This window comes from Paramormyrops kingsleyae, chromosome 25 (assembly GCF_048594095.1).
Source record: "Paramormyrops kingsleyae isolate MSU_618 chromosome 25, PKINGS_0.4, whole genome shotgun sequence".
Lineage (NCBI taxonomy): Eukaryota > Metazoa > Chordata > Actinopteri > Osteoglossiformes > Mormyridae > Paramormyrops > Paramormyrops kingsleyae.
In genome coordinates, this window is record NC_132821.1 from 20,873,922 (window position 1) to 20,900,728 (window position 26,807).

The 26,807-nt window shown below is 42.3% G+C and overlaps 3 protein-coding genes across 15 annotated transcripts; all 3 read left to right on the top strand.

The window, feature by feature from the left end:
• The first annotated feature begins 319 nt into the window (after positions 1-319).
• LOC111861064 (uncharacterized) lies at positions 320-3,178 on the top strand. Its single transcript, XM_023845372.2, has 4 exons — positions 320-777; positions 908-1,026; positions 1,533-1,644; positions 2,076-3,178. Exons 1-4 carry the CDS (start codon positions 498-500, stop codon positions 3,035-3,037), a joined length of 1,473 nt encoding a protein of 490 aa, XP_023701140.1. The 5' UTR covers positions 320-497; the 3' UTR covers positions 3,038-3,178.
• Positions 3,179-4,340: 1,162 nt separating this feature from the next.
• On the top strand, positions 4,341-13,745 carry LOC111861061 (uncharacterized). Of its 13 annotated transcripts, XR_011985677.1 has the most exons (7): positions 4,341-4,820; positions 5,209-5,336; positions 5,560-5,671; positions 6,523-7,017; positions 8,844-8,931; positions 9,116-9,237; positions 10,843-11,066. XR_011985677.1 is itself a non-coding variant. In XM_072707317.1 (5 exons), exons 1-5 carry the CDS (start codon positions 4,532-4,534, stop codon positions 8,858-8,860), a joined length of 1,044 nt encoding a protein of 347 aa, XP_072563418.1. In that variant the 5' UTR covers positions 4,341-4,531; the 3' UTR covers positions 8,861-8,875. The 13 variants fall into 13 exon arrangements, 10 of the variants coding, with proteins under 10 accessions (XP_072563418.1, XP_023701143.2, XP_072563419.1 ...); XR_011985676.1 differs by having other exon boundaries at positions 9,116-11,066; XR_011985678.1 differs by lacking the exon at positions 5,560-5,671 and having other exon boundaries at positions 9,116-11,066.
• Positions 13,746-14,796: 1,051 nt separating this feature from the next.
• On the top strand, positions 14,797-26,804 carry LOC111861043 (uncharacterized). Its single transcript, XM_072707094.1, has 11 exons — positions 14,797-15,168; positions 15,356-15,465; positions 16,034-16,124; positions 16,586-16,701; positions 18,246-18,357; positions 18,542-18,805; positions 19,907-20,671; positions 21,488-21,823; positions 21,902-22,005; positions 23,217-23,322; positions 25,089-26,804. The coding sequence occupies exons 1-11, from the start codon at positions 14,955-14,957 to the stop codon at positions 26,039-26,041; spliced, it is 3,171 nt and encodes a 1,056-aa protein (XP_072563195.1). The 5' UTR covers positions 14,797-14,954; the 3' UTR covers positions 26,042-26,804.
• Positions 26,805-26,807: the final 3 nt, after the last annotated feature.

Here is a 26,807-nt window from a genome sequence, read left to right on the forward strand (position 1 = left end):
TTTGGTTTCCTTGAACTGTACAGCACGTAGTCTGTTATTGCATTGTTTTTTATCTCTTATTAATGAAGTTCCAAAAACTGAGGCATGGTCTTCGATTTGGATAATATAGTATCCTCATTAGTATACCTACATTACCCAGAAGGCATTGTATGTGCCGGGAAGTGACGAACACGTTCAGCATTAGCTTCGAGTAAATATCGTTATGCCGGGTGTATTAATGTGTCAGTCCAAAAAAAAAAAACCTAAAGCAGTACAGATAAAAACCCATCTTCGCTTTAACATTTCGTTTCAAAATCAGACGTGTCCCACAATAACAGGAAGTGACATGGTAGAAACGCGCCAGTCATCTGTGCACACTGTTATCGTGGAAAATTGACGTCATGATAACAACTAATTACTAATCTCACAGATATACCCTGCAGATGTAGCCAATGAATAAACTACAGTCGACTGTTCGGGGAGAAGACTTAGTTTAATCCGGTGTTCATCGTAGCACGATGCTTTACCATACTGGTTTCCACGAGCAGTTAGGCTCTATAATGGACAAGTTAGCCAAGGCGGCTATGACCGAAATTTGCAGGCTTGTCGATGACGGTTATGCAGTGTTACGGCTGGAGATATCTCAAAAGCAGAAAGAAAATGAAGACTTGAAGGGCAAATTAAAGATGTTAGAGCTGGTACTTGCACAAGAATATAGGGAGACAAGTGGGACAAGCCGGGTCGATGCAATAAACAGCTGTTCTAACTCTGATGTCCAGGATCGCGACAAATTACAGGGTACGGGGTCGATTGAGATGTTTTCGTTTTGCATTTTATTGTTTTCGCTGATTGATATGTTTCCTTGCCTTCTCTCTATCTGTAAAACTGTCTGATACTGAAGTTCCCCAATTTCCCTGCGCTGTCCCAGGGGCTAATTTTCCCAACAAAGCCAGAGACCTTGACATGCAGTTGGGTGTGGGTGTGTGGAGAGATGGAGTGTGCACCGCTACCGACCGCTCCTTACAACCTGCACTAAGCGTGTCCCAGGTATGAGGTCACCGAGGCCCGGACCTTGGTAATTTTTTATGAGTTAAAAATAAAATTTGAAGCTAAATATTCACCTGAATAAAAATCATGCTGACCAGGATTAATTTTTTAGCTAATTACTTTTTAAAAATAAACCGCTTATCAGGGGACGGTAACAATAATGTGATTGACGAGACCCACCCTCGGGTCCCGAACCTCACTATTTTTCAAAACTTGATTGTACGCCGTAGTTTGTGACGATGATTGTTATGCTTGATCCCGTGTGTAAGTTTGATGTTTTATGTAAAGATTATTTTTGGTTTGTTTGTAAATATTTAAAAAATGCTTGACACTGTGTACATGCCGTACACTAACACACATTGTTATGGTTTCATGTGTAGGGTTTTACTCTATCTAGGGCTGTATCCTAAGTTTGTCATATTCCAGGTGTTATTTAATTATTAGACGGTATACATTTGGACTTGTATAGTTCCATCTTAATTGTTTACCACAAAACTCTCTTCCAGTGTGTAGCTGTAAATGAGAGAAAGCCAGAATCTCTGTTTATCAAGGAGGAAGATGCTGAAGAGGAATTTGGAAGCAGAGTTCAAGATGTGGATATCAACGTCAGTGACCAAAGTATGTGAAGCGTGCAAAAAACACTTGTAACTTGAATAAATATTTGGGTATTGCTGAAATGGTCGTTGTTGGTCGGTTTTAATGTGTTCAGATTAGTGTCAGTCCAGGGGTCTGTTTCACAAAACAGGATTTCTTCCTCAGCCAGATACATTTAACCCAGACTACCCATAAATCTGATAATGTAAGTGAGCACATTTTAACTGAGGTACCTTAAATCTGGCAAGTTATCCGGCTAAGCAAGAAATACTGCTTTGTGAAACAGGCCCCAGGTTTAGATTTTGACAGCCCAATTTGTTTGCTCAAGTTCCCGGTCACATCCTTGCCAAATATGATTTATATTTTGCTGTTGCATTGCCAATCTTATATCAGACATTTGCAGATGCAGTATATTTGTTGTAATGTGTGTTGTATTTTTTAATCCCCCTCTTCAGGAACAGAGCAGGTGCTTCTGGATTGTGAGAAAGCTGCTCTTATTTTGGACAAGGAAAGTCTTTCTCTGCCCCAGGGGATCACTTATGATTTTTGGGAGAGCAGTGCATTGGAAACTGATCTAAAAACAGAGAAAGAGAGTAGAAACCAACGATCCCAGCATGCAATATCTGAACACAATCTACAAACAGTGAACAATATGAACTCTGAATACATTATGTATGAGACTCCCAATCAGTCAAGGTCTTTTTGTCAAAATAAAGGAGAAATGGACACTGAACACACTACCTATAGCTGTAAAATAAAGAACTTGTCTGTTCAGCCAGAGCTACAGTGTACTCTGCCTACAGAGAAAAGTTCTGATAATTGTTTCCCTCGTTTTGGATCTCTAGATGAAAAACACAAAGTTATTCAAACCAACTCATTGTCTTTCAGTAGGGAGTATGAAGTGTGTTCAGCATGGAAGAAAGACACAGAGGTGGGAGTGGTTCACGTGCAACACAAGCATGATGGTGAAAATGGGCAAAGAAAGGGCACTGAGGCAGGCAGTGTCACCAAGAGCTGTTTGATGGATGCACAAATGACAGCTGTAGCATTTTCAACAGCTCCTAGATCGTATGCCGCAGATGTTGACATGTTTATACCTGGTTATAAATGTTTTACTGCATCAGAAAGTGTGAAGACGAATGCCAGATTTGGAACACGAAAGAAAAGGTTTGTATGCAAATATTGTGGGAAGAGTTGTACTCGTTCAACTGGTCTAAAAATACATCAGAGAGTTCATACTGGAGAAAAACCATTTAGCTGTACATACTGTGACAAAAGGTTTTCAGATGCAAGTAATCTTAGGAAACATCAAAGATTTCACAGTGGAGAAAGGCCGTTTATTTGCGTCCATTGTGGAAAGAAATTCAATCAATCCTCCAATCTTAAAACACATTTGAAAGTTTATCATGATTCTTGAGGACCCATTTTGAAATCATATATTGTTACATATAAATATTAGAATTTACTAGCAAATGTGTATTGTACTAATATCTGTGAACATGCCCCAATGTTTTGTACTGTATAACCTTGATTTAATAAAATATTGTTACAAATATTATACTACATGTGTCGTATAATATACTATATGTGAGACCTTCATTTTTTGTTTCTATAAATCTGAAAGTGACATCTTTCTATTTAACAAAATGTGTAAAAAAAAACTTCTGAGATGATGATTCCAGGAACTGAATTGGAATTTATTATGCATTCTCAATTCACATCATGAATGGACCCTGACACTGGTGTCCACATACTTTTGGCCATATGGTGCACATACCAATTTGGATAAATAGATACTTACATTCTAATTCTTGTTATTTTAACTATATTGGGTGCATTAATTTAACCCAAGATTTCTGGATAAAACAGAAAACAAGATTTTGATGTATAGCACTAGATAAGAGTTTGAATACATTTGCAGGAAACTAGGTTTTTTTTCATAATTGACAATGTTTTGCTACATATATGTTTTGTGACTACTTGCAAATACATTATAATATAAAGCAAAACACAAGTTATAATCCAGATGAATCGACGTGCCTTTGAAGTATACCATTATAGCCATACAATTTTGAATAGGATAAGAGATGACAGCTTTATTATCATTACACTGCAGTACAATGAAATTCTGCTGACATCTCTTCTTGTGCAGCAATTTTTAAACATTGATTTATGACAAAACAGTAAATTGGGTATTTCCAAAATAAAGTCCAGACAATCATATTTCCATTACGACAGCTACCCCTCAAACTTCTAGCATTTATTTATAATTATGAAAAACAATACAGATAACACTTTAAATGAACCCATTGAATAAGTAACATTTTTAGCACTGTTTGATAGCAGTGTGTGGCTCAGCTTGCTAGGATATAGTGTCTGTGATGGAAGGTTGATAGTTCAAATCCCAGGGTTAGCAGAGTGATTCATGATTGGGCCCCTGAGCGAGGCCTTTAACCCCTAATTGCTCCTGAAACTGGCTGGGCCTGTTTCTCAGAAATGCATGTTGCTTTGGCAACATGCATTTCTGGTAAATTGAAGAGAGAGAGAGAAAAAAACAATTTTTAAATGTCCATGCTCCGGAATACACAGTCAGGTATAAGCCTTTTATAACAGCATAGCTAGTAAACAGCAGAGGTCAGACTACGTCGCTTTGTCGGACCGGAAGTTGATGTGTTGTTATTGTAGTTCCCCAGGAAGTGACGAGCGGGCTCGCAGTTTTTTTGTTCCCCTCATGTCTGTAGGATATCGGTATCGGCATTACTAATTTCCGTCACTACTTTGTCCTAGTTTGTAGGATATCGTTATCATGTATTACTCTTAGCTTTAACGATTTCCGTTATTAATTCATCCTAGCTAATAAACAAAGCGTAACCTTCAAAAGACACTAAATTAGTCTTTTGTGCAGCCAATTATGACGTCCAATCGTACAGCTTTTCAGGAAAAGCTTGCCCTCATCATGGAAGAATTAGCAAACTCGGCTGTAGCAGAAATATGCAAACTTGTAGATGATGGCTATTCGGTTTTGTGCTTGGAAATCTCACAAAGGCAAAAAGAGAACGATGATCTGAAAATGAAAATAATGATGATGGAGCAGATGGGTGCGAAGAATCGTGCGGAAAGGGCATCTGTGAGGCTAGGGGACGCTCTTAATAACAGTACTAGTGAAGTCAAGGTTTTTGGTAAAGTTCGGGGGTTAACAGGTACGATTCTCTCCGTAGTACATATTGTTCATAAGTGATATTTGGTTAGCTGGAGGCTGTTGTCATGGCGTATGGCTTCACGCATCGCATCACGTATTTCTTGCTTATTTATTGTTCATGATTCTTAGCTTGCGCTGTTCTGTCTCATTGTGCAGCATATGTTCCAACCATACACCTGTGCACTCATCTGCAGCTGTGGTATAAGATTTTCACTCTGCTTCTCCGTGACAATAACACATGGCAATAAAACTTGAAACCGCATCTTCTGATAATATAAAATAGTACTGTTGTATTTTTTGTAGATATTCACCGCCTAATAATCGCTTTCATGTTTGCAGCATATGCTAATGATGGACGACTATCTCTGTGATTCTCTTTTTTTTCCCAGAACGTGGTTCTCCCAGTATAGCGATGCACTACGTGCCTCATCTGACATTAGCTGCGCGTGGAGATGAAGGGACACCTGCGCCGCCTCCACTGGCCGCATCGACACGAGCTGCTGTAAGGGGGGACAAGGTTAGCCAGCGCCTGCAATAGTCGCACACAAGCTGTTGTATAAAATATTTGCAACAATTATTTAGCTTAAGCTATGTAAGATGTTTCTGTATATAGAATAGAATAAGATGTGTTATTGCAGTGCAAATGCGTCGGGAACTTGTCTTTGCCTTAATTACATAGAATTTTATAGACACGTGGACTTGTGTAGTAAGTGATGCCAGTCTTCGTTGTACTGTTGCAGCATGCTGATGTGAAGCAAACAAAGTCTGAATGCCTGCCTATCAAAGAGGAGAAACTTGAGGAAGTCTTAGATAGCAGTGGGCAGGATGACCTGCAGAATACTAGCCAGCAGAGTAAGTAAAAGTGCAATTACAGCATAGCATGTAGAGTCTGTGTCCACAGTGTCTTTGAGGAATTTGCCATAGGAAAACATGATAAACACAGCATCCTTTCTGATCCTTTCTTTCTGCAGGAATCTATCAGTTTTAAAAGATTTACACTGTCTACTTCCTTGAAAGTAATATTCATTATTGATGAACAAACATAAGATCAGTTTTGTTATTCATGACTAGTTCCTACAGTAGTTCCTTTAGGATTCCCTTCAGTAGTTCACAAAAGTTTACAGAATTAACAGATATAGTAACAAATATAGAATCTGCTTGGGATAAAAGATGTCATGATTTATTAATGATGAACAAACATGAGATCAGCAGTATTTCATGTGTCATTCATTACTTATTCATTGAGTAGTTCTTCCAGTAGTACTGCTTGAGAAGGCCGAATGGTTAGGGAAGCGCACTTGTAATTGAAAGATTGCTGGTTTGAATCCCTGACCAGCAAGGTACCACTGAGGTATACTGAGCAAGTTACTGCTCCCAAGCACTGCTCCCCGGGTGCTGAATTAGTTGCCCCCTGCTATGTCACGATGTCACATATGGGTTAAATGCAGAGGACACATTTCGTTGTTGTGCACTGTGTACTGTGGTGTGTCAACAATGATCACTGATCATCTAATTCAAAATTCTAATAAAATGCATTACAACTCATTAATGATGAATGGACAAGAGTTCAGTATGTAACTAAGACTTAGTTTGTGGTTAATTGATACATAATAGTACTACATTAGTTGTGCCACCTCAAGTAAAGCGTTAGCAAGTAAGACCAGTGAATTGCAGTGTATAGCATGTTTTCCCTGTATCTCTAGTGGTCGGAGAGGTACTTGGGAGCCAGTTGATGGAAAACTTCAGAGGGGAGAATACGCCCACACAGGGGACAGAGAGCATCACTGAGTGGCAGCAGGGTGGGCAAATCATTCCAGAGACCACTGCCTCGGAGATGGAGGTGGTCCTCAAGTCAGAACCGGAGAAGGAGCTCCGATGCCAAGGATTTGAGCATAGGGAAGACGCACTGGGTCCTCATTGCTTGGCTCATTTGATGCACAAGATGCCCAGTCCAGTGACTGACGAAATGGAAGCAGAGGGCCGGCTATGCTTGGATGCTACAGCTGCACAGATCTCCTCAGTCCCGTCGGAATTTCAGCCCGTTCTGTCCTCCATAGGGTCACTGAGCACAAAACCTGATGCCGTTCCAATGAACTCTGTATCTCTTGAGTATGTGATGCACTCGACATGGAACAAAGAGACGGTTCACATGCAGCACAAGCAGTACAGCGAAAACAGGGAAGCAGACCTTCAGACAGGTAGTGTACCCAGCACAGGTCCTCAGGTGACACCTGCCTTATCATCCTATGTCCCAGAGATGAATGGAATTTTAACCAGTTATAAACATTTCACTGTACCAGAGACTGTGAAGTCTTGTGCAAAAGTTGGAGCAAAGAATAAGCTGTTCATGTGTAAATATTGTGGGAAGTGTTGCACTCGATCAGGCAATCTTAAAAGACACCAGAGGGTCCACACTGGGGAAAAGCCTTTTGGTTGCCCTCAGTGTGGGAAGAAATTCACACAGTCATGTAGCCTTAAGAGGCATCAAAGTATTCACACAGCAGAAAAGCAGAAAAGCTTTTTAAATGCACACAGTGTGGACAGAGGTTTTCTGATTTAAAGTCTTCAAAGTCCACCTGACAAGAAGTCCCCTTTGCAGTCTCCCTGTGTTTTTGAGATGTTATTGAACATGTTATCACATACAGCTTTATTTGCAGCTAATTAGTTTTAATCAATTCAATCAATGTAATAATGGCACTATTTGGTAACTAAATTTAAAATGTGTTGTTAAGATATGTTTCTTCATTTTTCACGTGGATTTGTAATGAGAATTTGGAATGTATTTTACAAAGGGCGCATATTTTTCGTGAGCAGCGGTCAAGGTAATGTACGAAGGATTTTGGAGTAAGCAGTGCAGAATAAACTACTCTGGAAAATGGGGATAATATGCGGACAATATAATATCGCTATTGTACGTCATTCAAGTTGAACAGAACCTTGTGATAAACGGTAGAAGACTAAATGAATTCACATGCCATGTTAAGGAATATTTCTTTCAATCAGTTTAAGTGTTTCAAAATTACGTACTATTTTTATAAAATGTGTGCTATCATGTTGATTTATTGGAGATTTTTCAGCGAACGTGAAAATTCCTGATTAAGCTATGGAGCACAGCCACTGATACGTCGCGCCGCTGAACACGAGCACCGCAACGTGCGCGTGCACGTGCAACCGCGCGGCCCCGCGCCACTTTTCTGGTGATTGCTACATTTGGGCCGAATGTAACTATCGGCGCTCATCTTATTAGAAAACCAATGTATGGGCGGACATGGTGAAAACAGCATCATTTAAAATACACTGATAAACCGAGACAAAAAGAAGGTGAAAAATGTCGGATATAGTGGGTTTTCACTCGCAGCTGGCCTCCATCATGGAGGTGTTGGCTAACGCGGCCGTGGCGGAGATCTGCAAGCTGGTGGACGATGGATACGCGCTGCTGCGCTGGGAAATGTCGCAAAGCCAAAAGGAGAACGAGCAGCTGAGGAGGAAATTACGGGTGATGGAGATGAAGATGTCGAAGGGATGCTCGGAGAGAGGGAGAGTCCCGTCCAGCCCAGGCGACAATGTTAGAGCCCTTCCATCTCCGCTAAAGCGTCTGCTTTCATACGGGCTAGAAAACCGAATCTTACTCTTAGACATGGACGTTCGTCCTAAAATAGGATTTATTTTTTGGCACACGTCAGTTTTTTCCCCCCGTTATTATTATCTGTGTAAAGTTAGTACGCCTGTCCGTGCTACTGCTGGTGGAAATTAGACTTCGACTTAATACTTGTTTGATCCGCAGCATTTGATTTCCGTAAATCTGGACATGGTTTCGTTAGACATTTTGTACGATCACAGTATTCATGAAAGCGAAAGCAGTTAATCTTCAGCGGCAGCAGCCATTTTACTCACTGCATGTTTCAGCGCTGCCAGCGATAACTGATGTGGTTTTGCTGTTCAGATTTATACAAATGTCAACTAAAGAAATGCATGTCAATGCATCGTTGTGCAGTGCTGAGACTAACTACTAATTTCTCAGCAGAAAGCAGAAAGCAATGAGACAGTTCTGGAAGCATCTCTTATTAGGAAGGAGCCGCGTAAAGAGGGGAGACAGCGGCCTCCACAGGAAAGTGAGTGAATAGAGTTTTCAGGTACTCTTCTGATTACCGTCTGTCACATGGTGACAGGTTCAGTTCTTTCCAATTCTGCTGGTGGGTTGTTTCTTATTGACTGAATTCTCAGTAGAGTCTAAGTAAAATGTCTAACTATGCAGTATCATTGCTCACAAACTAATTTGATATACCCTTCATACAGAAGCTGTGCAGTCCATTGCTGATGGTAATGAGAAGGCAGCCGCTTTGGACGAAGAGACTTCGCCCGGTAAAAGCACAGAGGAGCTTGCCGATGAGCACAGGAGCAGTCACGGTGCTTGGGAGGTCAGTGGATTGGAGACTGTCCTGAAGGCAGAGCCTGAGAAGGAGAGTGTAAAGCAGAGGCCCCTGCTTACAGGAACTGAGTGCAGGGCGGAGGGTGTGAGCGGCCTGGCCTGCGAGTTCACGGTGTGTCAGAGAGCCGGGCATCTGGGGAGCTGCTTCACCCCCGGGAGCTCTGGCCCGGAGCCCGGCGACAGCTCTTATGCTGCAGACATGGACTCGGAGGGCCTGTCGACACAGACTCTTCCTCCTGCAGAGACCAGTGGTGCCAGCAGCCTGTCCTCTCTAGGTGCTACTGATGTGAAGCCAGACATAATTGTTGATTCTTTAACAATTAAACTTGAGGGCGATATGCAGTCAGCATGGAACAAGGAGGCTACACTTGGGAAAGCTCACACACAACCTCAATTTTATAGAGAAGATGGGGAGCAAGAAGGAATTCAGCCAGAAATTGTGGCCAGTATGTACCCAGCACATAATCAGACGGTAGAGAACACAATTTCTGAATGTGACGAGCCAGACAGGAGTGAATATGCAGCATTCTTGATGTCAGACACCCCTGAGAGCCAGCACAGTCTCGGTACAGCTGAGAGAGGGTTTATTTGCAGATTTTGTGGGATGAGTTTCTCTCGTCTAAAGAAGTTTGAAGAACACCAAAGAGGCCACACCGGTGAGAAGCCATTTAGCTGCGTACACTGTGGCAAGCAGTTCTCCCAGTCATGTAACCTTAAAATGCACCAAAGCATTCACACGGGCAAGAGACAGTTTCCATGTGTGCAGTGTGGGAAGAGTTTCATGTCTTCAAGGGACCTTAAAGTTCACCAGAACGTTCATACTGGGGAGCGGCCTTTCTGCTGTGTGATGTGTGGCAGGAGTTTCTCTCACCCAAGTAATCTCAAAAGGCATCAGAGGCGATGTAGCCCCAGGAAGTGCTCACCATATCCACTGAGTAACAGGACTGCCTTAAAGCGCGATCTGGAAATCCCTCTGAAATAGCGACAAAGCACCGGGGACCATTTGCCTCATACTGCCTTATTCCCTTTCTGTCTTTCCTTTAAAATTCAGTATGTATTGTTGTAAAACAATTGTTGATTTTATTTTACATTTGATTTTTAGTGTAGTGTGTATATATAGTAGATATTTGGTGCAGCTGGCTGAATTGCCTGTAAGGGACAAGTTGTAATTATTTATTAAAAATTAGGTTTTAATCCTCAGTTCTACATGGTAGAAGAATGGTGGCAGTTGAAAGTGTGTCGAGCTGTAAAGCTGTAAAATACTTCAGGTTGCATTGTTGTGCTGAAGTCTGCACCGAATGAACTTTGTGGGGATGTATTTCTTCCAGCTGAGCGTGACTTGTGTGTTTTTCTTGAGAAGCGCTAAAAGGATAAGATGACAGGTGGTGTTTATCATGAGCATGTCGGGTGTAACTCGACATTCAGGTACAGTGTTTATCTGACTGCAGTAGTTCACAGGCGCCGATTCCCCAAATCTGCTGTATGAAAAACATGTGTCACCCCTGTATTAAGTTTTATTTTTCTTCAGGAAGGAAATACCCATCAGGTAAATTTTAAATAATAATTTACATTTTCTTCTGTATTTCTCTTACAGATATACAAAACACACACTTGGCCTATGTTCATGCTTTTGAATCATGTTTACTGTATGTAAATAATTTGTTGCATCCTTAAATTAGATAATATACTCTTGAAGAGACTTCAGCAAAATCATATCTGTAAAATATGTAAGCACATTGGGTTTCTTTCAATGTGGGCAGCTGCAAAACAAATGGCTCAATGTATCTACATAAAAAAATAAAATGTTTCTTTAATCTGTCCTGTTGAAATGTTCGTGGTTATTTCTAAAACGGATTCATAATTTTATGTAATTAAACATATTTTGTTTTGGGTTGAAAGAGTTTAACTGAAATGAAATGTCTAATTTTACAAATACATATTGTAGTTAGCGATGATTATTAGATCATTTGAGTTACTTGGAACTGTTTGAGTTCTACCTATTAAAGCCGACTCGGCTTGATTAGCATTGTAGTGTTAGTGTGATATTTCCAGAACATGACTTTCAAACATCAGATGGCAGTTTTTCCCTGATGATCCTGTGCCCTTGACTGTTGAAAATATGGGCCATATGCAAATCTGTTCACCCCATTCTTCTGTTACAGTCGGGAGACAAGGAGAAAACGGAACCCGAATCAACACATGTCAAAAAGGAAAGGCTTGAGAAGGAAGTGTGGAACAGATCACCAAGAAGAATGAAGATGACTGAGGAGGGTGAGTGGAGAGGATGAAAGCTCCAGGGAAGATGTTATCAATTGGCTTTGTGTTTTCTAAGGAATATTGTTTGATATTAGACATTAAGTCTGAAATGGTATACTTGTTGCAAGGAAGACATTTCAATCCACTTGCCCAAATATTCCAGCATGTTGGGGAGTTCCTCCAGACCAGACCAGTGTTCCTTGAAGATGTTAATTATTTTTTACTGGATTTCTCTGGATGACTGTCCTAATATTGAAATACACTGTGCGCAGAATTATAAGGCAATTACTAACACTATTTCTTGCATTATTAGGCAATTGCTAGACTATTACTAGCACTTCACTGTTTTGTTGTTTTCCCCAACTGTCTGTAAGGTACTTTTTTGACCCATTTTAAGAGTAATAATAATTTTCTTAATAATTATACACAGGGAAGTATCTACAGTTTCCCGTTTTACTCCAAACAGAAGGTTCAGATGAAATTTTGTACATGCTGTATTTTTTAAGCAGTGCATTCTTAACTGGAGATTAATCTGGACTGAAATTATTGGTCAGACGAGAAGATACAAAAAAAAATACACACTAGCCTAATAATTCTGCAGAGGATGCATGGTGATGTCTTATTCCCAATGATGTTGGTGATCTTCTCTGAAGGAGCTGATTATGCAGCTGTCCTTGCTGTGGGTGACTCCGCAGTGCTGGATGTGGATCCCAGGATTAAACGCAGTGTTTGGGAGCCCAGCGGACTTCAGGCAGCCCTTAACAACCAAACAGAGAAAGGAAATAAAAACCCAAACTTTCAACGCAGCGAATCTGTGCAGAAGGCACATATTCTGAACACTTTTGGCTCCCAGTATGAAATGTATGAAAGAGATGGCCGGCGGAGAACTTACTTTACACAGGTGATTGATGACATGGAGACAGATAATCCATCTTACTTATATGCACCGGAGGTAAACTCTGACAGCCTCTCGCAGGACATTGGAAATCTTCAGCAAACTGCTATAAGCTCTTTGCCCACTTTAGAACCTGATGCATGGAAGCCAGAGGTTGTACTGATTCACTCAACAGCAGTAAAGACGGAGGTAGGCATATGTTCTGCTTGGGACGAGGAAGACGCGCCAGGAACAGTGCACACAGGTTGCAGACAAGTAGAAGACAAAAACACTGCGCTTCAGTCCCAAAGTATCATGTCCAGAGCAGATGCCCTACAAGAAAGAGAGAGTGAAGCAGGAGCAAAATGTGCCACAGACACACCTGAATTTGTGTCGAATCAGAGAGGTTTTACCATCTCTGAAAGCACTGAATCTCACTCCAGAGAGGACACAAGAGATGAACCATTTTTTACTACCTTTTTTCGAAACAGCTTCTGTGTTTCGAAAGAGACTGAAGTTCGGAGAAGTCGCACAGGAGAGAAGCCTTTTGTTTGTGCACAGTGTGGGAAACGATTCACTCATTCTGCCCATCTGAAAAGACACCAGCGAGTGCACACCGGGGAAAAACCCTACAGCTGTACGCAGTGTGATAAGCGCTTCTCTCACCAGCATCAGCTGAAAATGCACCAGCGGGTCCACACTGGAGAGAGACCCTTTAACTGTGTACATTGTGGAAAGCGCTTTACGCAGTCGAGTCATATTAAGAAACACATGAGTGTTCATATGGGGCAGAAACTTTAAAGCTTCATTACATGTGGAGAGCACTTGTAATTGGCAGTCTCATTACCATTGGTATGTTCACACAGAAAGGTAACTTGTGTCAAAAATCCAAATGCAGTTTTTAGACGAGGCTTAGTTCAATATCAGCCATAAAAACATTAGCAGGAAGCCTGCGTCCTGAGTTCCGGGGGGGGGGGGGGGGGCAATGTTTTTATTAAAAATCATTTTGATTTAACAGGTAGAGGCAGTTGGCGAGGTCACACCCTCACAAAAGTGATGTCATCTTAAACCCCTACATATCCTCTTTAAGGAACAACAGGATTTCATAGAGTGGCCAGGAGAATATGATAGATGAGCAAAAACAGTCTTCTCTGCAGAGGACATAAATTAATGGCTGGGTCTCAGGAAGATATGTATTATAATCTTATTTTCTATATGATCAGTCTGGCCAGTTGTCACCATGCCTGTTTCTTTGTATCCTATTTTTTTCAATTGTTGGTAAAACCTTAGCCTTGAAATCAAAGTTCTGAGATATTTGTGTGGTTTTGCAATCTATAATTTGAGAAATAAAATCCAATTGTGTCATACATGGCTGCTTCTGTATTTCTTGTGTCTGGGAATGTTTGTGAACGCACAGCAGAGATAGGTGTGATTTCTTATTTAAGAAGATGCTCATGTTAGCTGGTCCATACAGTTGACCTCTATGTGATTTCTGCAACGTAAGTAAACCTCACATTTGAATTACCAGCTGATTTAGAATTTCTGAATCTTTGAATCAAAATGTAAATGCATTTGTCTTTGACATGCAGCCTACTTGTATAAATGATGTGCAGCTGGGATCCTTGTTTCCCGATTGTCTGTCCATCTTTCAGCCAATTATCCTGGCCACAGACACGGTCTGATTGACTAATTTATTAGGGCTGAACTTGTTTTAAATTGGGTGCCATTAAATGTAAAACAAACCAACAAGAATATTGTGTGACCTGTTATGTGGCCTGAGTTGAATGAATGGAGAGAGGTCAGGAGCATGCAATGAATACCTCTGGATGGATGGATGGTTAAGACTGAATTTTCATAACTTAAGGTACTGATGAATACCATAGGTCTGATACTGCAGATTGCTGTAGTGAGCACACAGTACAGACCAGCACTGACAGATTGCATGCTGCTGCCCTGAGTCACGGACCACCTTGTCAACAGTGTCCAGAACCAATGTAGCAGAACACCACACTTTCCAGTGGAATCTTCTTGTCTTTTATCATTTGTAGAGTATGTCTTCCTGTATTTGGATTTTATTCCGTGGATGCAAAGTGTGTGTTTGGTTTAAATCTTCTCAAACTTATGCTTACAGAAAAGAATAAGGACTTTTAACCTGACTTAATGTATTTTTTAAAAAGAATTTCACTACACAGTATACCCTGCACCATTTTATTTTAAATTATTGTTAATGTAAACGTATTAAATGGAAAAAGCATAACTTCTATTTCCCTTGTTTGAAAAAACAAGATATTTCGGAAGACAGTTTGGGTTCGCTTTAATAACATCTTCACCCATAGATCCTCCCGTCTATCTTGCGGTACCCGGTAGAAAAAGCTCTTCATGCGGAAGATGGCTTCTGACCTCCGCGGAGACAGGTGGCGCCAGCACTCCGGTTTCGCTGTTTTAAGAGCAGGAAGAAGCGAAAGCGAGTATGTGCGATGACGGCTAAGTGAATCGTGTTTGTTTTTGTCCATAATTTAATATCATATAACCATTTCCTCGCAGCGTTTGGAAGCGACGTTGAGCTGCCTGTAACGATGTCGAGCCGCAGCGCCTTTCACACGCAGCTTGCTTCCATCATGGAGGTGCTGGCCAACGCGGCCGTGGCGGAGATCTGCCGGCTAGTGGACGATGGTTACGCGGAGTTACGCCTGGAGATGTGCCGGTGTAAGACGGAGAACCGGGAGCTGAGGAGGCGGCTGCAAATGGCTGGCTGCGGGGCGGCAAGCGGAGTGGACCCGACCCCGGCAGGTCGGCGGCGGCTAAGATGCGCCAGTGATCGGCTCACAATAATGATAATATTAATAATAAATAATACTATTCGCACTAGGAGTATTTAAATAAATTCGTTATGTATTTGAACCCAGCGCTATGGTGGCTGACAGCTGATAATGAAATGACACTAATTGTCACTTCGGTTTTCTTCATTTGGACGTAGACGAAGAGGCGGTATTAAGGGAACAACTGGATTTTAGCTTCACGGAAGATCCGCAGGCTGCCGACGGGGCCGGGACGAGCCCTGTCCGGCCCATCCTCATCGTAGACCAGGTCAGTGCAGTCGCATTGACTGTGTATCACCATTCATAACTAGGGTTGCAAAATTCCGGGAAATTGTAAAGTTTCCATGGGAATATATGGGAATTAATTGGAAATGAGCAACATTAGACATTAGCCTATAACAGGGAACTTCAATGTAACTGAAAAAAACATGTTGACTAATAGGGATATTATTGTGTAGCCAAGTGCTTGTGAGAAATTTTGTGTGCAAAACGCCAGTGTCTGCATCAAAACACACTGCTTATAAGTCATATTCTATGTTGTATTATTCATATAGTTTGCTTTCTTTGCCTTATCTGACAGCTCGCATGGAGATCCACAGAGTTCAGTCTTTCCAAAATTCCCCAGCTTAACTTCCTGTGGAAAGTTTCTGGAAGGTTTCCAAAAATTTTCCGCCCTTTTGTAACCCTACTTCCCATGGAAATTTACTGGAAATTTTCCGCCCTTTTGCGACCCTATTCATAAGTAGTATTGCTACTCAGATATCTGTACATACTTTTTAAGAAAGTGTATTAAATGCAGAGCTAAAACTAACCAGTTGCTCTTTCTTGTCGTACAGGAAGACACATCAGACTTGTCCAAAATCAAAAAGGAGATGCTGGAAGAGGACTTGCCAAAATCCATAAATATTTGTGGCCAAAGTAATTTCTGTTAGTATTGTTTAGCTTACTGTGTATCATCCTGCCTTCCACCACTTTCATTCAGGACCCAGCTAAGAATATGTGCTACCCTGCACATTCCCCAATGCTGCTTGTATCCCTGGTTGTCTGCCTGTTATATGTCTACATGTTATTCCTGTTTCTGCCTCTGTTTTACTGATGCACAAAAAACTTTTGCAGCTGACGAAAGGCAAAAACATCCTGTTTCTTCTGAATATGTCTTTATTTAATTGCCCCACCCCCACCGCCAGATTTCCTTGTCCCACCCTGGCACCAGGGCTGATTTTTGGTCTTGGTTGCATGAATAATTCTATGTTTAACTGTATATGGCTTCAGTTTGGATTTTATATATAATTGCTAATATATAATCTTATCACTTTACTTTCCTTACTTGATAGTGTGTTGGTGAGACTCGTGTTACAGTCCATGTTTTATTTGTGTCTGTCCCCTAGGCATGGAGGGACCAGAAACGGATGTTGGTGAATCACTCACCGATTTAGACAGCTGTGCCTCCACCACGCGGGGCACAGAAGTGTTCGGAGACCTGGATGGGACCGGAGCCATGGAGGTCAGTGGACTGGAGGCTGGCCTCATGGACCAGACACTCCAGCATTTGAGCTGGGGTGAGGGTGTGAGCGGCCTGGCCTGCGAGTTCACGGTGTGTCAGAGAGCCGGGCACCTGGGGAGCTGCTTCACCCCCGGGAGCTCTGGCCCTGAGCCTGGCGACGGCTCTAATGCTGCAGACATGGACTCGGAGAGCCTGTCGACACAGACTGTTCCTCCTATAGAGACCAGTGGTACCAGTAGCCTGTCCCCTCTAAGTGCTCCAGAGTTCACTCCAGAAGCTGTAAAGACTGACTTGGCACTTATTAAAAAGGAAGATGAGAGTTTGGGCGATTCCCAATATGCCCCACAAAGGAGAGACGATGAAAGCAAGGATAGGGAGGGAGTCCTGCTGGGGGACCCCGGCCCAGACCAGAGACACCTTCCCGTATTGCAACGATTTAATGGCCACCACAAATTTAGCACAGGAAAGAAAAGACTCGGTAGCAAATTTTGTTGGAAAGATTTCAAATGTCAAGGACATCTTGAAAGAGGTGACAGAGCTCATAAAGGAGAAAAGTCTTTTTCCAGCAGGAATTATGGGAAATTGTTCACTCATTGCTCTGCTTTAAACGTGCAGGCGGGTTCGCACGCAAGAGAGGGACCATCCAGCTGTACCCAGTGTGGCAAGAGTTTCATGTCTTCGATGAAGCTTAAGAAACATCAGAGTACTCACAAGAGAGAGAGACCCTTTGCGTGCTTGTTGTGTGGGAAGTGTTTTGTTTGTCCGAGTCAGCTTAAGGTTCATCAGTATGTCCATACAGGAGAGAAGCCATTTGGCTGCTTGCTCTGTGGGCGGAGCTTCTCTCACCCAAGCAACCTTAAAAGACACCAGAAACATTACCACAGAGATTACACGCTTTAAAGTCATACTACGTGTTAATGCTTCAGTTAAAATCTCAACTGTACTGTGTGAGTTTTTGTCTCTCTAAATGTTTTGATTGTAAATCACATAATGTTAAAGTGTGTTTTTCTATGCATAGTCTGCATGCATTTATTATGTGAATAGTTAAATAAATCTGTTTAAATGTGTCACCTGCCAGGATATTTGGTTTCATAAGAGTGCAGTTCCCACAGCTCTCTGTATGGGCGCTTAATGGAAGCAAAGTAGTGATAAGTCGGTCATACATAACCAACCCAGCGTTTTTGCTTTCTTTTTATAATATATACAGTCGTCTTCTGCCATGTTCTGTGCATTTGATTAACAGTAAATTTATTGGGGATTTTCATGATTTTCTACAGAACTGCTACCTAATTCTGAATGATCACTTTTAGTTTTGGTCCAGTGAAGGAAGATGTTTTCATACAGCAGTCCATGGATTCCACACTAAAGCCATTGTGATTAACATTATGCATTCTGTTAATGAGACATAATGTAGTAATTTTATCTTAGCGTTAATTTTAAGCTTCTTCTGATAAAGGTGATTGATTTTTTTCCAGTCGTGGTGCTTGTGGCTGCCTGGATGACGCTGCGTCCGTGATGGTTAGTATTTTTGTCCCTCTTTTTAGCTCGCACACATGGAGCTGAGTGGCCCTGGGTTGCCGGTGATTAAGAAGGAGGCAGCTGCTGAAGCCATGGGGGACGCAGGACTTGGTGAAGCAGGGCGGCTCGCTCAGGACAGTAAGTACAGTCGGACGCTTGCCGGCCTTCTGAGCCCTGACAGGCACCCGTACGTAACGGCGCATTACGCGACGACAAATGGGGAAAGCCTGTGTGAGCTAATGCTAACTAGCCACGTGGTGTAAGTGTGTCACCGCGCGGCTTGTATTGTCACCACGATACTTACATAGTGTTTAACGCCCAGGAGACGTGCAGCTTGACGCTGAAAAGACGACAGCTACACTCAAACAGACTCATCTTGCATGTGTGGAAAACGCAGAAGATCGAGCTCAGCGCCAAAGAGCCATGTGCACCTTTAAGGACGATCTCAAAGCTGAGGCTGTGCTCAGTGTTGCCCCCGTGAGGCAAGGAGAAGGTCATGCACCCTGGGGAGGAAGCACCCACAGGGACCAGGAGGACTATCTGGACTGTACAAGAAACTGTGAAACAGCATCTGGCATCACCCAAGGTGGGACAGAGGAATCCAGCTCTGAGTTGCATGTGATTTCTGTTATCACAGAGCACACAAGCAGCCATTTGGAGGGGATTAAGGCGGACATGTCGTTCCCATCACATGCCGACCTTGCGATGAGGCCGAACACTGCTGATTCTTCAGATATATCCGATGGAAGCTTTAGTCTGCCCAGAAATGTTATGATTCTCCCCAGGTCTTGCACACAGAGGCCGTGCCTTCACACAAACTGTGAGCATGCTATCGGCTCTCCCGAAATCTCTGAAGTACCCCGGAGTAGCACGGGAAGGAGACCGTTTTGCTGCGCCCAGTGTGGGAAGCGCTTCATGCAGTCATGCCACCTCAAGGCGCACGAGAGGGTGCACACAGGGGAGCGACCCTTCAGCTGCACACAGTGCGGGAAACAGTTCTCACAGCTGGGTCATATTAAACGGCATCAGAGAATTCACACAGGGGAGAAACCATTTCGGTGCTCACTGTGTGGGAAGCAGTTTACAAGAATGGCCAATCTTAAACTACATCAGAATGTTCACAGCAGAGAAGGACCAGATCCAAACATCATTTAGCTGAACATTATATAATTGGAATTCCATTGTAATAAATCCCACCCCCAGTTTGAATGAACAACTAGAAGATGGACAAGTGTGCATGTAAAATACAAACATTTATGAAATTCACCATGTATGCGAAGACCCTATTATCCTAAACAAATTTTGATATTACTGGAATTTCCACCCAGAATATTAATAAAAGGCCATTTTAATGGCAATAACTCCTCTCTCACTACATATGTGTGTTATATATATATATATATTTGGTGATATAATGTAAGCAGTGTCTTCCAGCATATTATATGGGGAACTTATTGGGAGAAGTACAGTAAAAAAAACATGCTGCTCTTATTAATGTAAAAATTGTGGACAGAAGTCCAAGTAACACTTGAATCTGATGACATTTTATTAGACATTTTTTTAAACATTTCTTGATAGATTTGCTCTTGGTGTCATAAGCAGTGATTGTTGATGATGAATGCCTTTTAAATGGATGTGCTTGAAATTTGCAATTCCAAATATTTATACAGCTACTTACATTCACCAGGTTTCAAACTGTTGGAAATGGAAGGCGACGAAAGGGATTGCAGTGCGAACAGTCACTTTGGGAACAGGCTCAGTGACCGTGACGCTGTTGGGCTCAAAGCAGAGCCTGCGAGACAGGCTGCAAGTCACAATCTCCTATACAGAGCATCCCGGCAAAGAGCAGAGGTTTTGAACAGAGGGGGCTCTGGCCGTCCACTGATTGGCAGGAACCTTCATTGTGGACCTTTTGCTACGCAACAGGCCAGCAATGCCATGACTGAGAGGGCAGGGCATGCAGCTGGAGATCTGGCCTCTGGAAGCCCCCAGTTCATCAAGTGCTCACAAATGAAGGGATCCCACACTGCCAGCGAAAGTTTCACCCCATCAAGCATTGCTGGAAAGTCCAGCAGAGGCAGTTTGAAAAAGAGGCACTTTCTGTGTATGTTTTGTGGAAAGGATTTTGCCTATAGAAATGTCCTTAAGACACACCTGAGAATTCACACAGGTGAAAAACCATTTAGCTGTTTGCATTGCGGGAAGAAATTTGCTGGTTCGAGCAATCTGAAAAAACACCAAAATGTTCATACTGGAGAAAAACCATTCAGCTGCCTGCAGTGTGGGAAGAGCTTTTCTGATTCAAGCACCTGTAAGAGGCACCAGAGTGTCCACACTGGAAACAAACCATTCAGCTGCCTGCAGTGTGGAAAGTGCTTTACTCGTTTATGCTACCTTAAAAAGCACCTCAAGCAAATTCATCTGATGCATGTGCCATTCGTAGTGGAGACAGGTTGAGACGAAGTGAAGCTCTGAAGGATGCAGATTCAGTTTTACTGCAGTATTTGTCAGCAAAATTCTGAAGTTAAATTGTTCTAATAAAATAGATACGCAGAGTAGAATTTATTTATACTTTTGTTCCAATTGATATACAAGTGAGGATCAGAGAGTGGGCTCAGCCGGCGTCCCTGAAATGACTGGGGATGAGGGTCTTGCTCAGGTACCAACAGTGACATCACTCTGAAGACCATGAGATTTGAACCAGCAACCTTTTGAGTCCTAATCTACAGAGCCACACACCAACATTTGTAGAAGTCTTGAATTACATTATTATTATTATCACACACTTATTAACCTGCCATTTATAGTGTTGGTTATAGATCTCATAATTTCGAAAATGATTAAAATAGTAAACTCAAATTTTAATTCGACTCAGTTCATTTTTTCTAAAACACACTTGACATAGCTGTACTGTTGTACTTTACGTATAAGTATTAGGTAGTCCTTCCACAAATCTATCACGGGGGGAGGGGTTACGTATAATGTAAAACCATGTATAATGTCAAAATATAAAGCATACAACGAAAAATACCTCCAAATTCTAAGAATAAGGGATAAGTATCTTAACTTGACTATGAGCCCTATACACCAAGTCCGATGGCAGGGATGCGCTTGGTTTTCGGATATTTACGGTAGTTCGTGTAGGTCGATCCGTCCCAGGCTTCACGCCGGTATTGGGTGCATGTATCTGTACACAGACTTAATAAGAAGACGGCGCAACTCGGGCAGGAACGCGCCGCTTTAAAGTGGTTTTATTCAAATTCCTGAGCCGAAGAAACAGTGTCGCGGGTGTACACGGTGAGACGCGCTGCTCGGGTTCCCGCAGCCACCATGTCGGGCTGCGACCGTTTTTACGCGCAGCTCGGCTCCATCATGGAGGAGCTAGCCAACGCGGCCGTGGCGGAGATCTGCAAGCTGGTGGACGATGGATACACGGTGCTGCGCTTCGAAATATCACGCAGCCAGAAGGAGAATGAGGAGCTGAGGACGAAGCTGCGGCTGATGGAGATACAGGCGTCACTGGAGCGCAGCAAGACGCCGGGAGCTCTGGAGGAAGCAGTTGAGGCAGCTCCGAGGGGCAGAGAGCCTGCAAATGGTCATAGAGGTAAGATCGGCGCTGTCGGATGTCAGCGAATCGGTAATGCATTGCGCTACCCTAAATCATTCGCTGACCTGCTTTCAGAACAACAGCCATCTACAGAAGATGTCCCAGGTCTGGAGGTCAATGGAGATCCCGTAATGACAGCGGGGGAGGATGTTCGAGTGCAGCCACTTATATTGACGGAGGTCAGCTTAGCAAACTTTGTCGGGACGCTACTATTTACACATGGTTGTTTTATGTTTTATGCTGCTAAATTATTTCATTTTTCATACGTACACACTGTGGTATGTATATAAACCATTGTAATAGTATTACATCTATTTTAATAAGTATATCCTCCACTTTTGTTCGATTTATACAGGACATGTGTGTGTAGTAATCATGGATAAATTTCTCCAAAATACTTTTTTTACTCCCCTATAATAAATGTGTATTTATTGGCTTCAGTCATGAATAGTTTGCCATCGCCCCCACAGTAAAGACTCCACCCCCCTATCCATTCATCTCTAACTATGTCTGGTGTGATGAGTGACTAGTCAGTATACCAGTAGAGACTTTTTTGATGAGTTAACCAGAATGTGAACTACTTATTTGCCTTTCCCTGTAAAGACTGGCTATTGGTAGATAATAAGTTCTCTTTGGCTATAACTATGTTAGATACTCTTTTTTTTTTTTTGCAATATACAGTCTTGTGTCAATTTCCGTTCGTGTTTGGGACCGGGCCAACCGGACGCAAGTCAATTTGAGTGCATCTCTGTATTTTACCTGTTCATTGCATATACATTACTGTATCCATACTGTATTACAAGTTAGATATGGATAGTTGGTCATTACACGACTGGCAGCGCTGCCCATTCTCCTGCACATGTTACACTAAGCGATACACCCGCTACTATGTCCTACTATGTCCACTTTCAGGTATCTCTCCATCAGTGTGTATTATTTACTGTGGGACAATCGTTTTGCATTAAAGACATCGCTACTCACCGTAACTGTCCAAATCACATGCTATTAAATGCTGTTGTATGCTACTGAACTTTAGCTATCTCTTTAATTTAATTTCAGTTTCAATTTAATTCTACCTGCTTTTTCATTTTATGTTAACCGTTTTGCAGCACCATTTAATATCTTGTTTTGCATGGAAAAAATTATAATTTTTTGATCCTTACTTTGTACGTGTTTCTCTGTCATGGGAGCAGGGTTAATCAAATATTATTCAATGACTGGCAAAAAAAATTATTTAACAATTCTGCCTGAAATGTCCGACCTTAATTCCTTTTATTATTTTCTTGAATCAGATCAGCACTAGCTTCATTAAAAACCAGTTGCTCTTTCTGCTAGTTTGAGAATGAATCAAGGCTTTCAGGCAGGTTGTCCACCTCATTCTCTTTCACAGTCAGTAAACCTGGAAGTCGGGGAGCATAAGATACTTCAGATCAAGGAAGAGGGAGCTGAGGGGGACGCGGCCGACGCTCAGACAGGGCTGAAGAGCAGGAAGGAGGGTATGCAGAGTGCATGTATGCAGAGCGCATTTACGCAGAATGCATGATGGCAGAGCACGTGTGTGTAGCATGTGTGTAGAGTGCATGTGTGTTGCATGCGTGTTTTCACAGTTTGTGTTTTTAGAGTGCATGTGTGTAGCATGCATATGTGCACAGTATGTGTGTAGTGTGTGTGTGTGAACAGTGTGTGTGTGTGTGTGTGTAGCATGCGTATGTGTAGAGTGTGTGTATGTAGAGTGCGTGTGTGCACAGTGTATCTGTAGAGTGCGTGTGTCTAGCATGCATGTGTGTAGCATGCATGTATGTAGCATGTGTGGAGTACATGTATATGTAGTGTGTGTATGTAATGTATGTATATGTAGCATGAATGTGTAGAGTACATGTGTGTAGCATGCATGTGTATCACGCATGTATGTACTGTGTATAGTCATTCTGCCTGTGTGTCATGCAGCTACTTTCAATATTATCAAAGGTTCATAAATGGAAGTACACTCACCTAAAGGATTATTAGGAACACCTGTTCAATTTCTCATTAATGCAATTATCTAATCAACCAATCACATGGCAGTTGCTTCAATGCATTTAGGGGTGTGGTCCTTGTCAAGATAATCTCCTGAACTCCAAACTGAATGTCAGAATGGGAAAGAAAGGTGATTTAAGCAATTTTGAGCGTGGCATGGTTGTTGGTGCCAGACAGGCCGGTCTGAGTATTTCACAATCTGCTCAGTTACTGGGATTTTCACGCACAACCATTTCTAGGGTTTACAAAGAATGGTGTGCAAAGGGAAAAACATCCAGTATGCGGCAGTCCTGTGGGCGAAAATGCCTTGTTGATGCTAGAGGTCAGAGGGGAATGGGCCGACTGATTCAAGCTGATAGAAAAGCAACTTTGACTGAAATAACCACTCGTTACAACCGAGGTATGCAGCAAAGCATTTGTGAAGCCACAACACGCACAACCTTGAGGCGGATGGGCTACAACAGCAGAAGACCCCACCGGGTACCACTCATCTCCACTACAAATAGGAAAAAGAGGCTACAATTTGCACGAGCTCACCAAAATTGGACAGTTGAAGACTGGAAAAATGTTGCCTGGTCTGATGAGTCTCGATTTCTGTTGAGACATTCAAATGGTAGAGTCAGAATTTGGCATAAACAGAATGAGAACATGGATCCATCATGCCTTGTTACCACTGTGCAGGCTGGTGGTGGTGGTGTAATGGTGTGGGGGATGTTTTCTTGGCACACTTTAGGCCCCTTAGTGCCAATTGGGCATCGTTTAAATGCCACGGCCTACCTGGGCATTGTTTCTGACCATGTCCATCCCATTATGACCACCATGTACCCATACTCTGATGGCTACTTCCAGCAGGATAATGCACCATGTCACAAAGCTCGAATCATTTCAAATTGGTTTCTTGAACATGACAATGAGTTCACTGTACTAAAATGGCCCCCGCAGTCACCAGATCTCAACCCAATAGAGCATCTTTGGGATGTGGTGGAACGGGAGCTTCGTGCCCTGGATGTGCATCCCACAAATCTCCATCAACTGCAAGATGCTATCCTATCAATATGGGCCAACATTTCTAAAGAATGCTTTCAGCACCTTGTTGAATCAATGCCACGTAGAATTAAGGCAGTTCTGAAGGCGAAAGGGGGTCAAACACCGTATTAGTATGGTGTTCCTAATAATCCTTTAGGTGAGTGTATGTTCTGCAGGCTGGGCAGCTGATGATATTTGTTGATTTTTTTCTTCCCTCCAGGTCATATAAAGTCAGGGACAGATTCTGTAGATGGATTTACACTTTCAAAAAATAAACAGAACAGGAGCCAGCACACATTTCACGACTGCGCTGGATCAGAGGTTATCCTTAAGGAAGATCCGGAAATGGAGGCTTTGAACCAGGGGTTTGAACATCATGGATGTGAACAAAGTGTAGGAGGCATAGACAGCTTTGACCCTGATTATTTGATGCATGAGAAATTACATCAGCGGAAGTTTGTGTTGCAAGAAAAAACTGATCTAGATGTTGCTGATCCATTTTGCTCATTTGTTACTGATGCTGGATCAGAGAAGCTGTCATTCCACTCAAAGCTGCTGCCAGTTTCCATCACTCTGCAAGACGTAGGAGACGATGTCTCTTCTTTCAAGTCATCCCAGGGGAAGCCAACTGTACTGAGTGACTCGGTACCAGTGAGGGACTGTGAGATGAGCTCTGAGGTGAACAGAAGGACCACCAGAGGAAAAGTTACGAAACATAATGGACTTCAGACTGATGACAATGGCAGTGATGTTAATCCTTTCGATACACTGTCAGAAAACATGAAGCCCCATTATGGAGTTAACTTGAGGGAGAAAAGGTTCTTCTGTAAATACTGTGGTATGGGATTCAGTTTTCACAATAAGTTGGAAATGCATGAGAGGCGTCACACCGGTGAGAAGCCCTTCAGCTGCCTGCTCTGTGATAAGCGCTTCCGGCAGCCGAGTTATCTGAAAGTGCACCAGAGGGTTCACACCGGCGAGAAGCCCTTCCGGTGCCAGCACTGTGGGAAGTGTTTCGGGCAGTCAGGTTACCTTAATGTACACCAGCGAATCCACACTGGCGAGAAGCCGTTCAGCTGCACACAGTGTGGCAAAAGCTTTACTCGCTCCAATCATCTTAAAAGACACCAGAGTGTTCATACTGGAGAAAAATCACTTAAATTTGCATCATAGGGATGCCTTGTTAGTTTCATACAACATATAGTGAATGTACTGCATAGATTTCAGTTGGCTATGTTTCTCCCATTAAACTCTCTGAGATAGAAGAGAGCATGGGATATGTTCTGGTTTAATTTGCTCTTTTTAATCGCACTTGCTGAGTGTGGTGCGTAATTCTTAAAATGTGTATGAAAAATTCTCTCTTTAGCATAACTATAAAAAGGGATTGCTCAGCAAAGATGGCCTCAGAAATTGTGCCAGTGTAGTTGTAGGGCAACATCACTTAAGACAGAGCTCCGCCTTCTAGCCTGACACGCCGCCATGTATGCCAACCTTCTGTCCATCCATCCATCCATCTGTCTGTCTGTCTTCCAGTCGCAAGGAAGGTGGTAACCTTGGTTCCAAATGAAAATTGAATTAATTACCCTGGATTAAACTGTTAGTGAAAAAACAACAGCACAGTATTTTAGACACTGCATTTTAGTTGTCATGCCGATAAAAAAAATTGTGAAATTCAACCACATTCTGTTTTGTTTGTTTTATAATTCATTGAATAAGTACCATTATTACAAGTGTAAGTTCATGTTTTATACATGTTTAAACAGGTAGTGATTAAGTAAGCAGTCAGTGAGAGCAACATTTTAACCCTGTTAGTGTAAGCCAAGTTATGAGTCATAATCACCCGCCTATTTGTTAAAAGTTATTAAAAATATTTTTTTATACCTGAGGGCATCTTTAATAAGAAATTAACGGATTTACAGGTTCCAGTCTAGAGTGACAT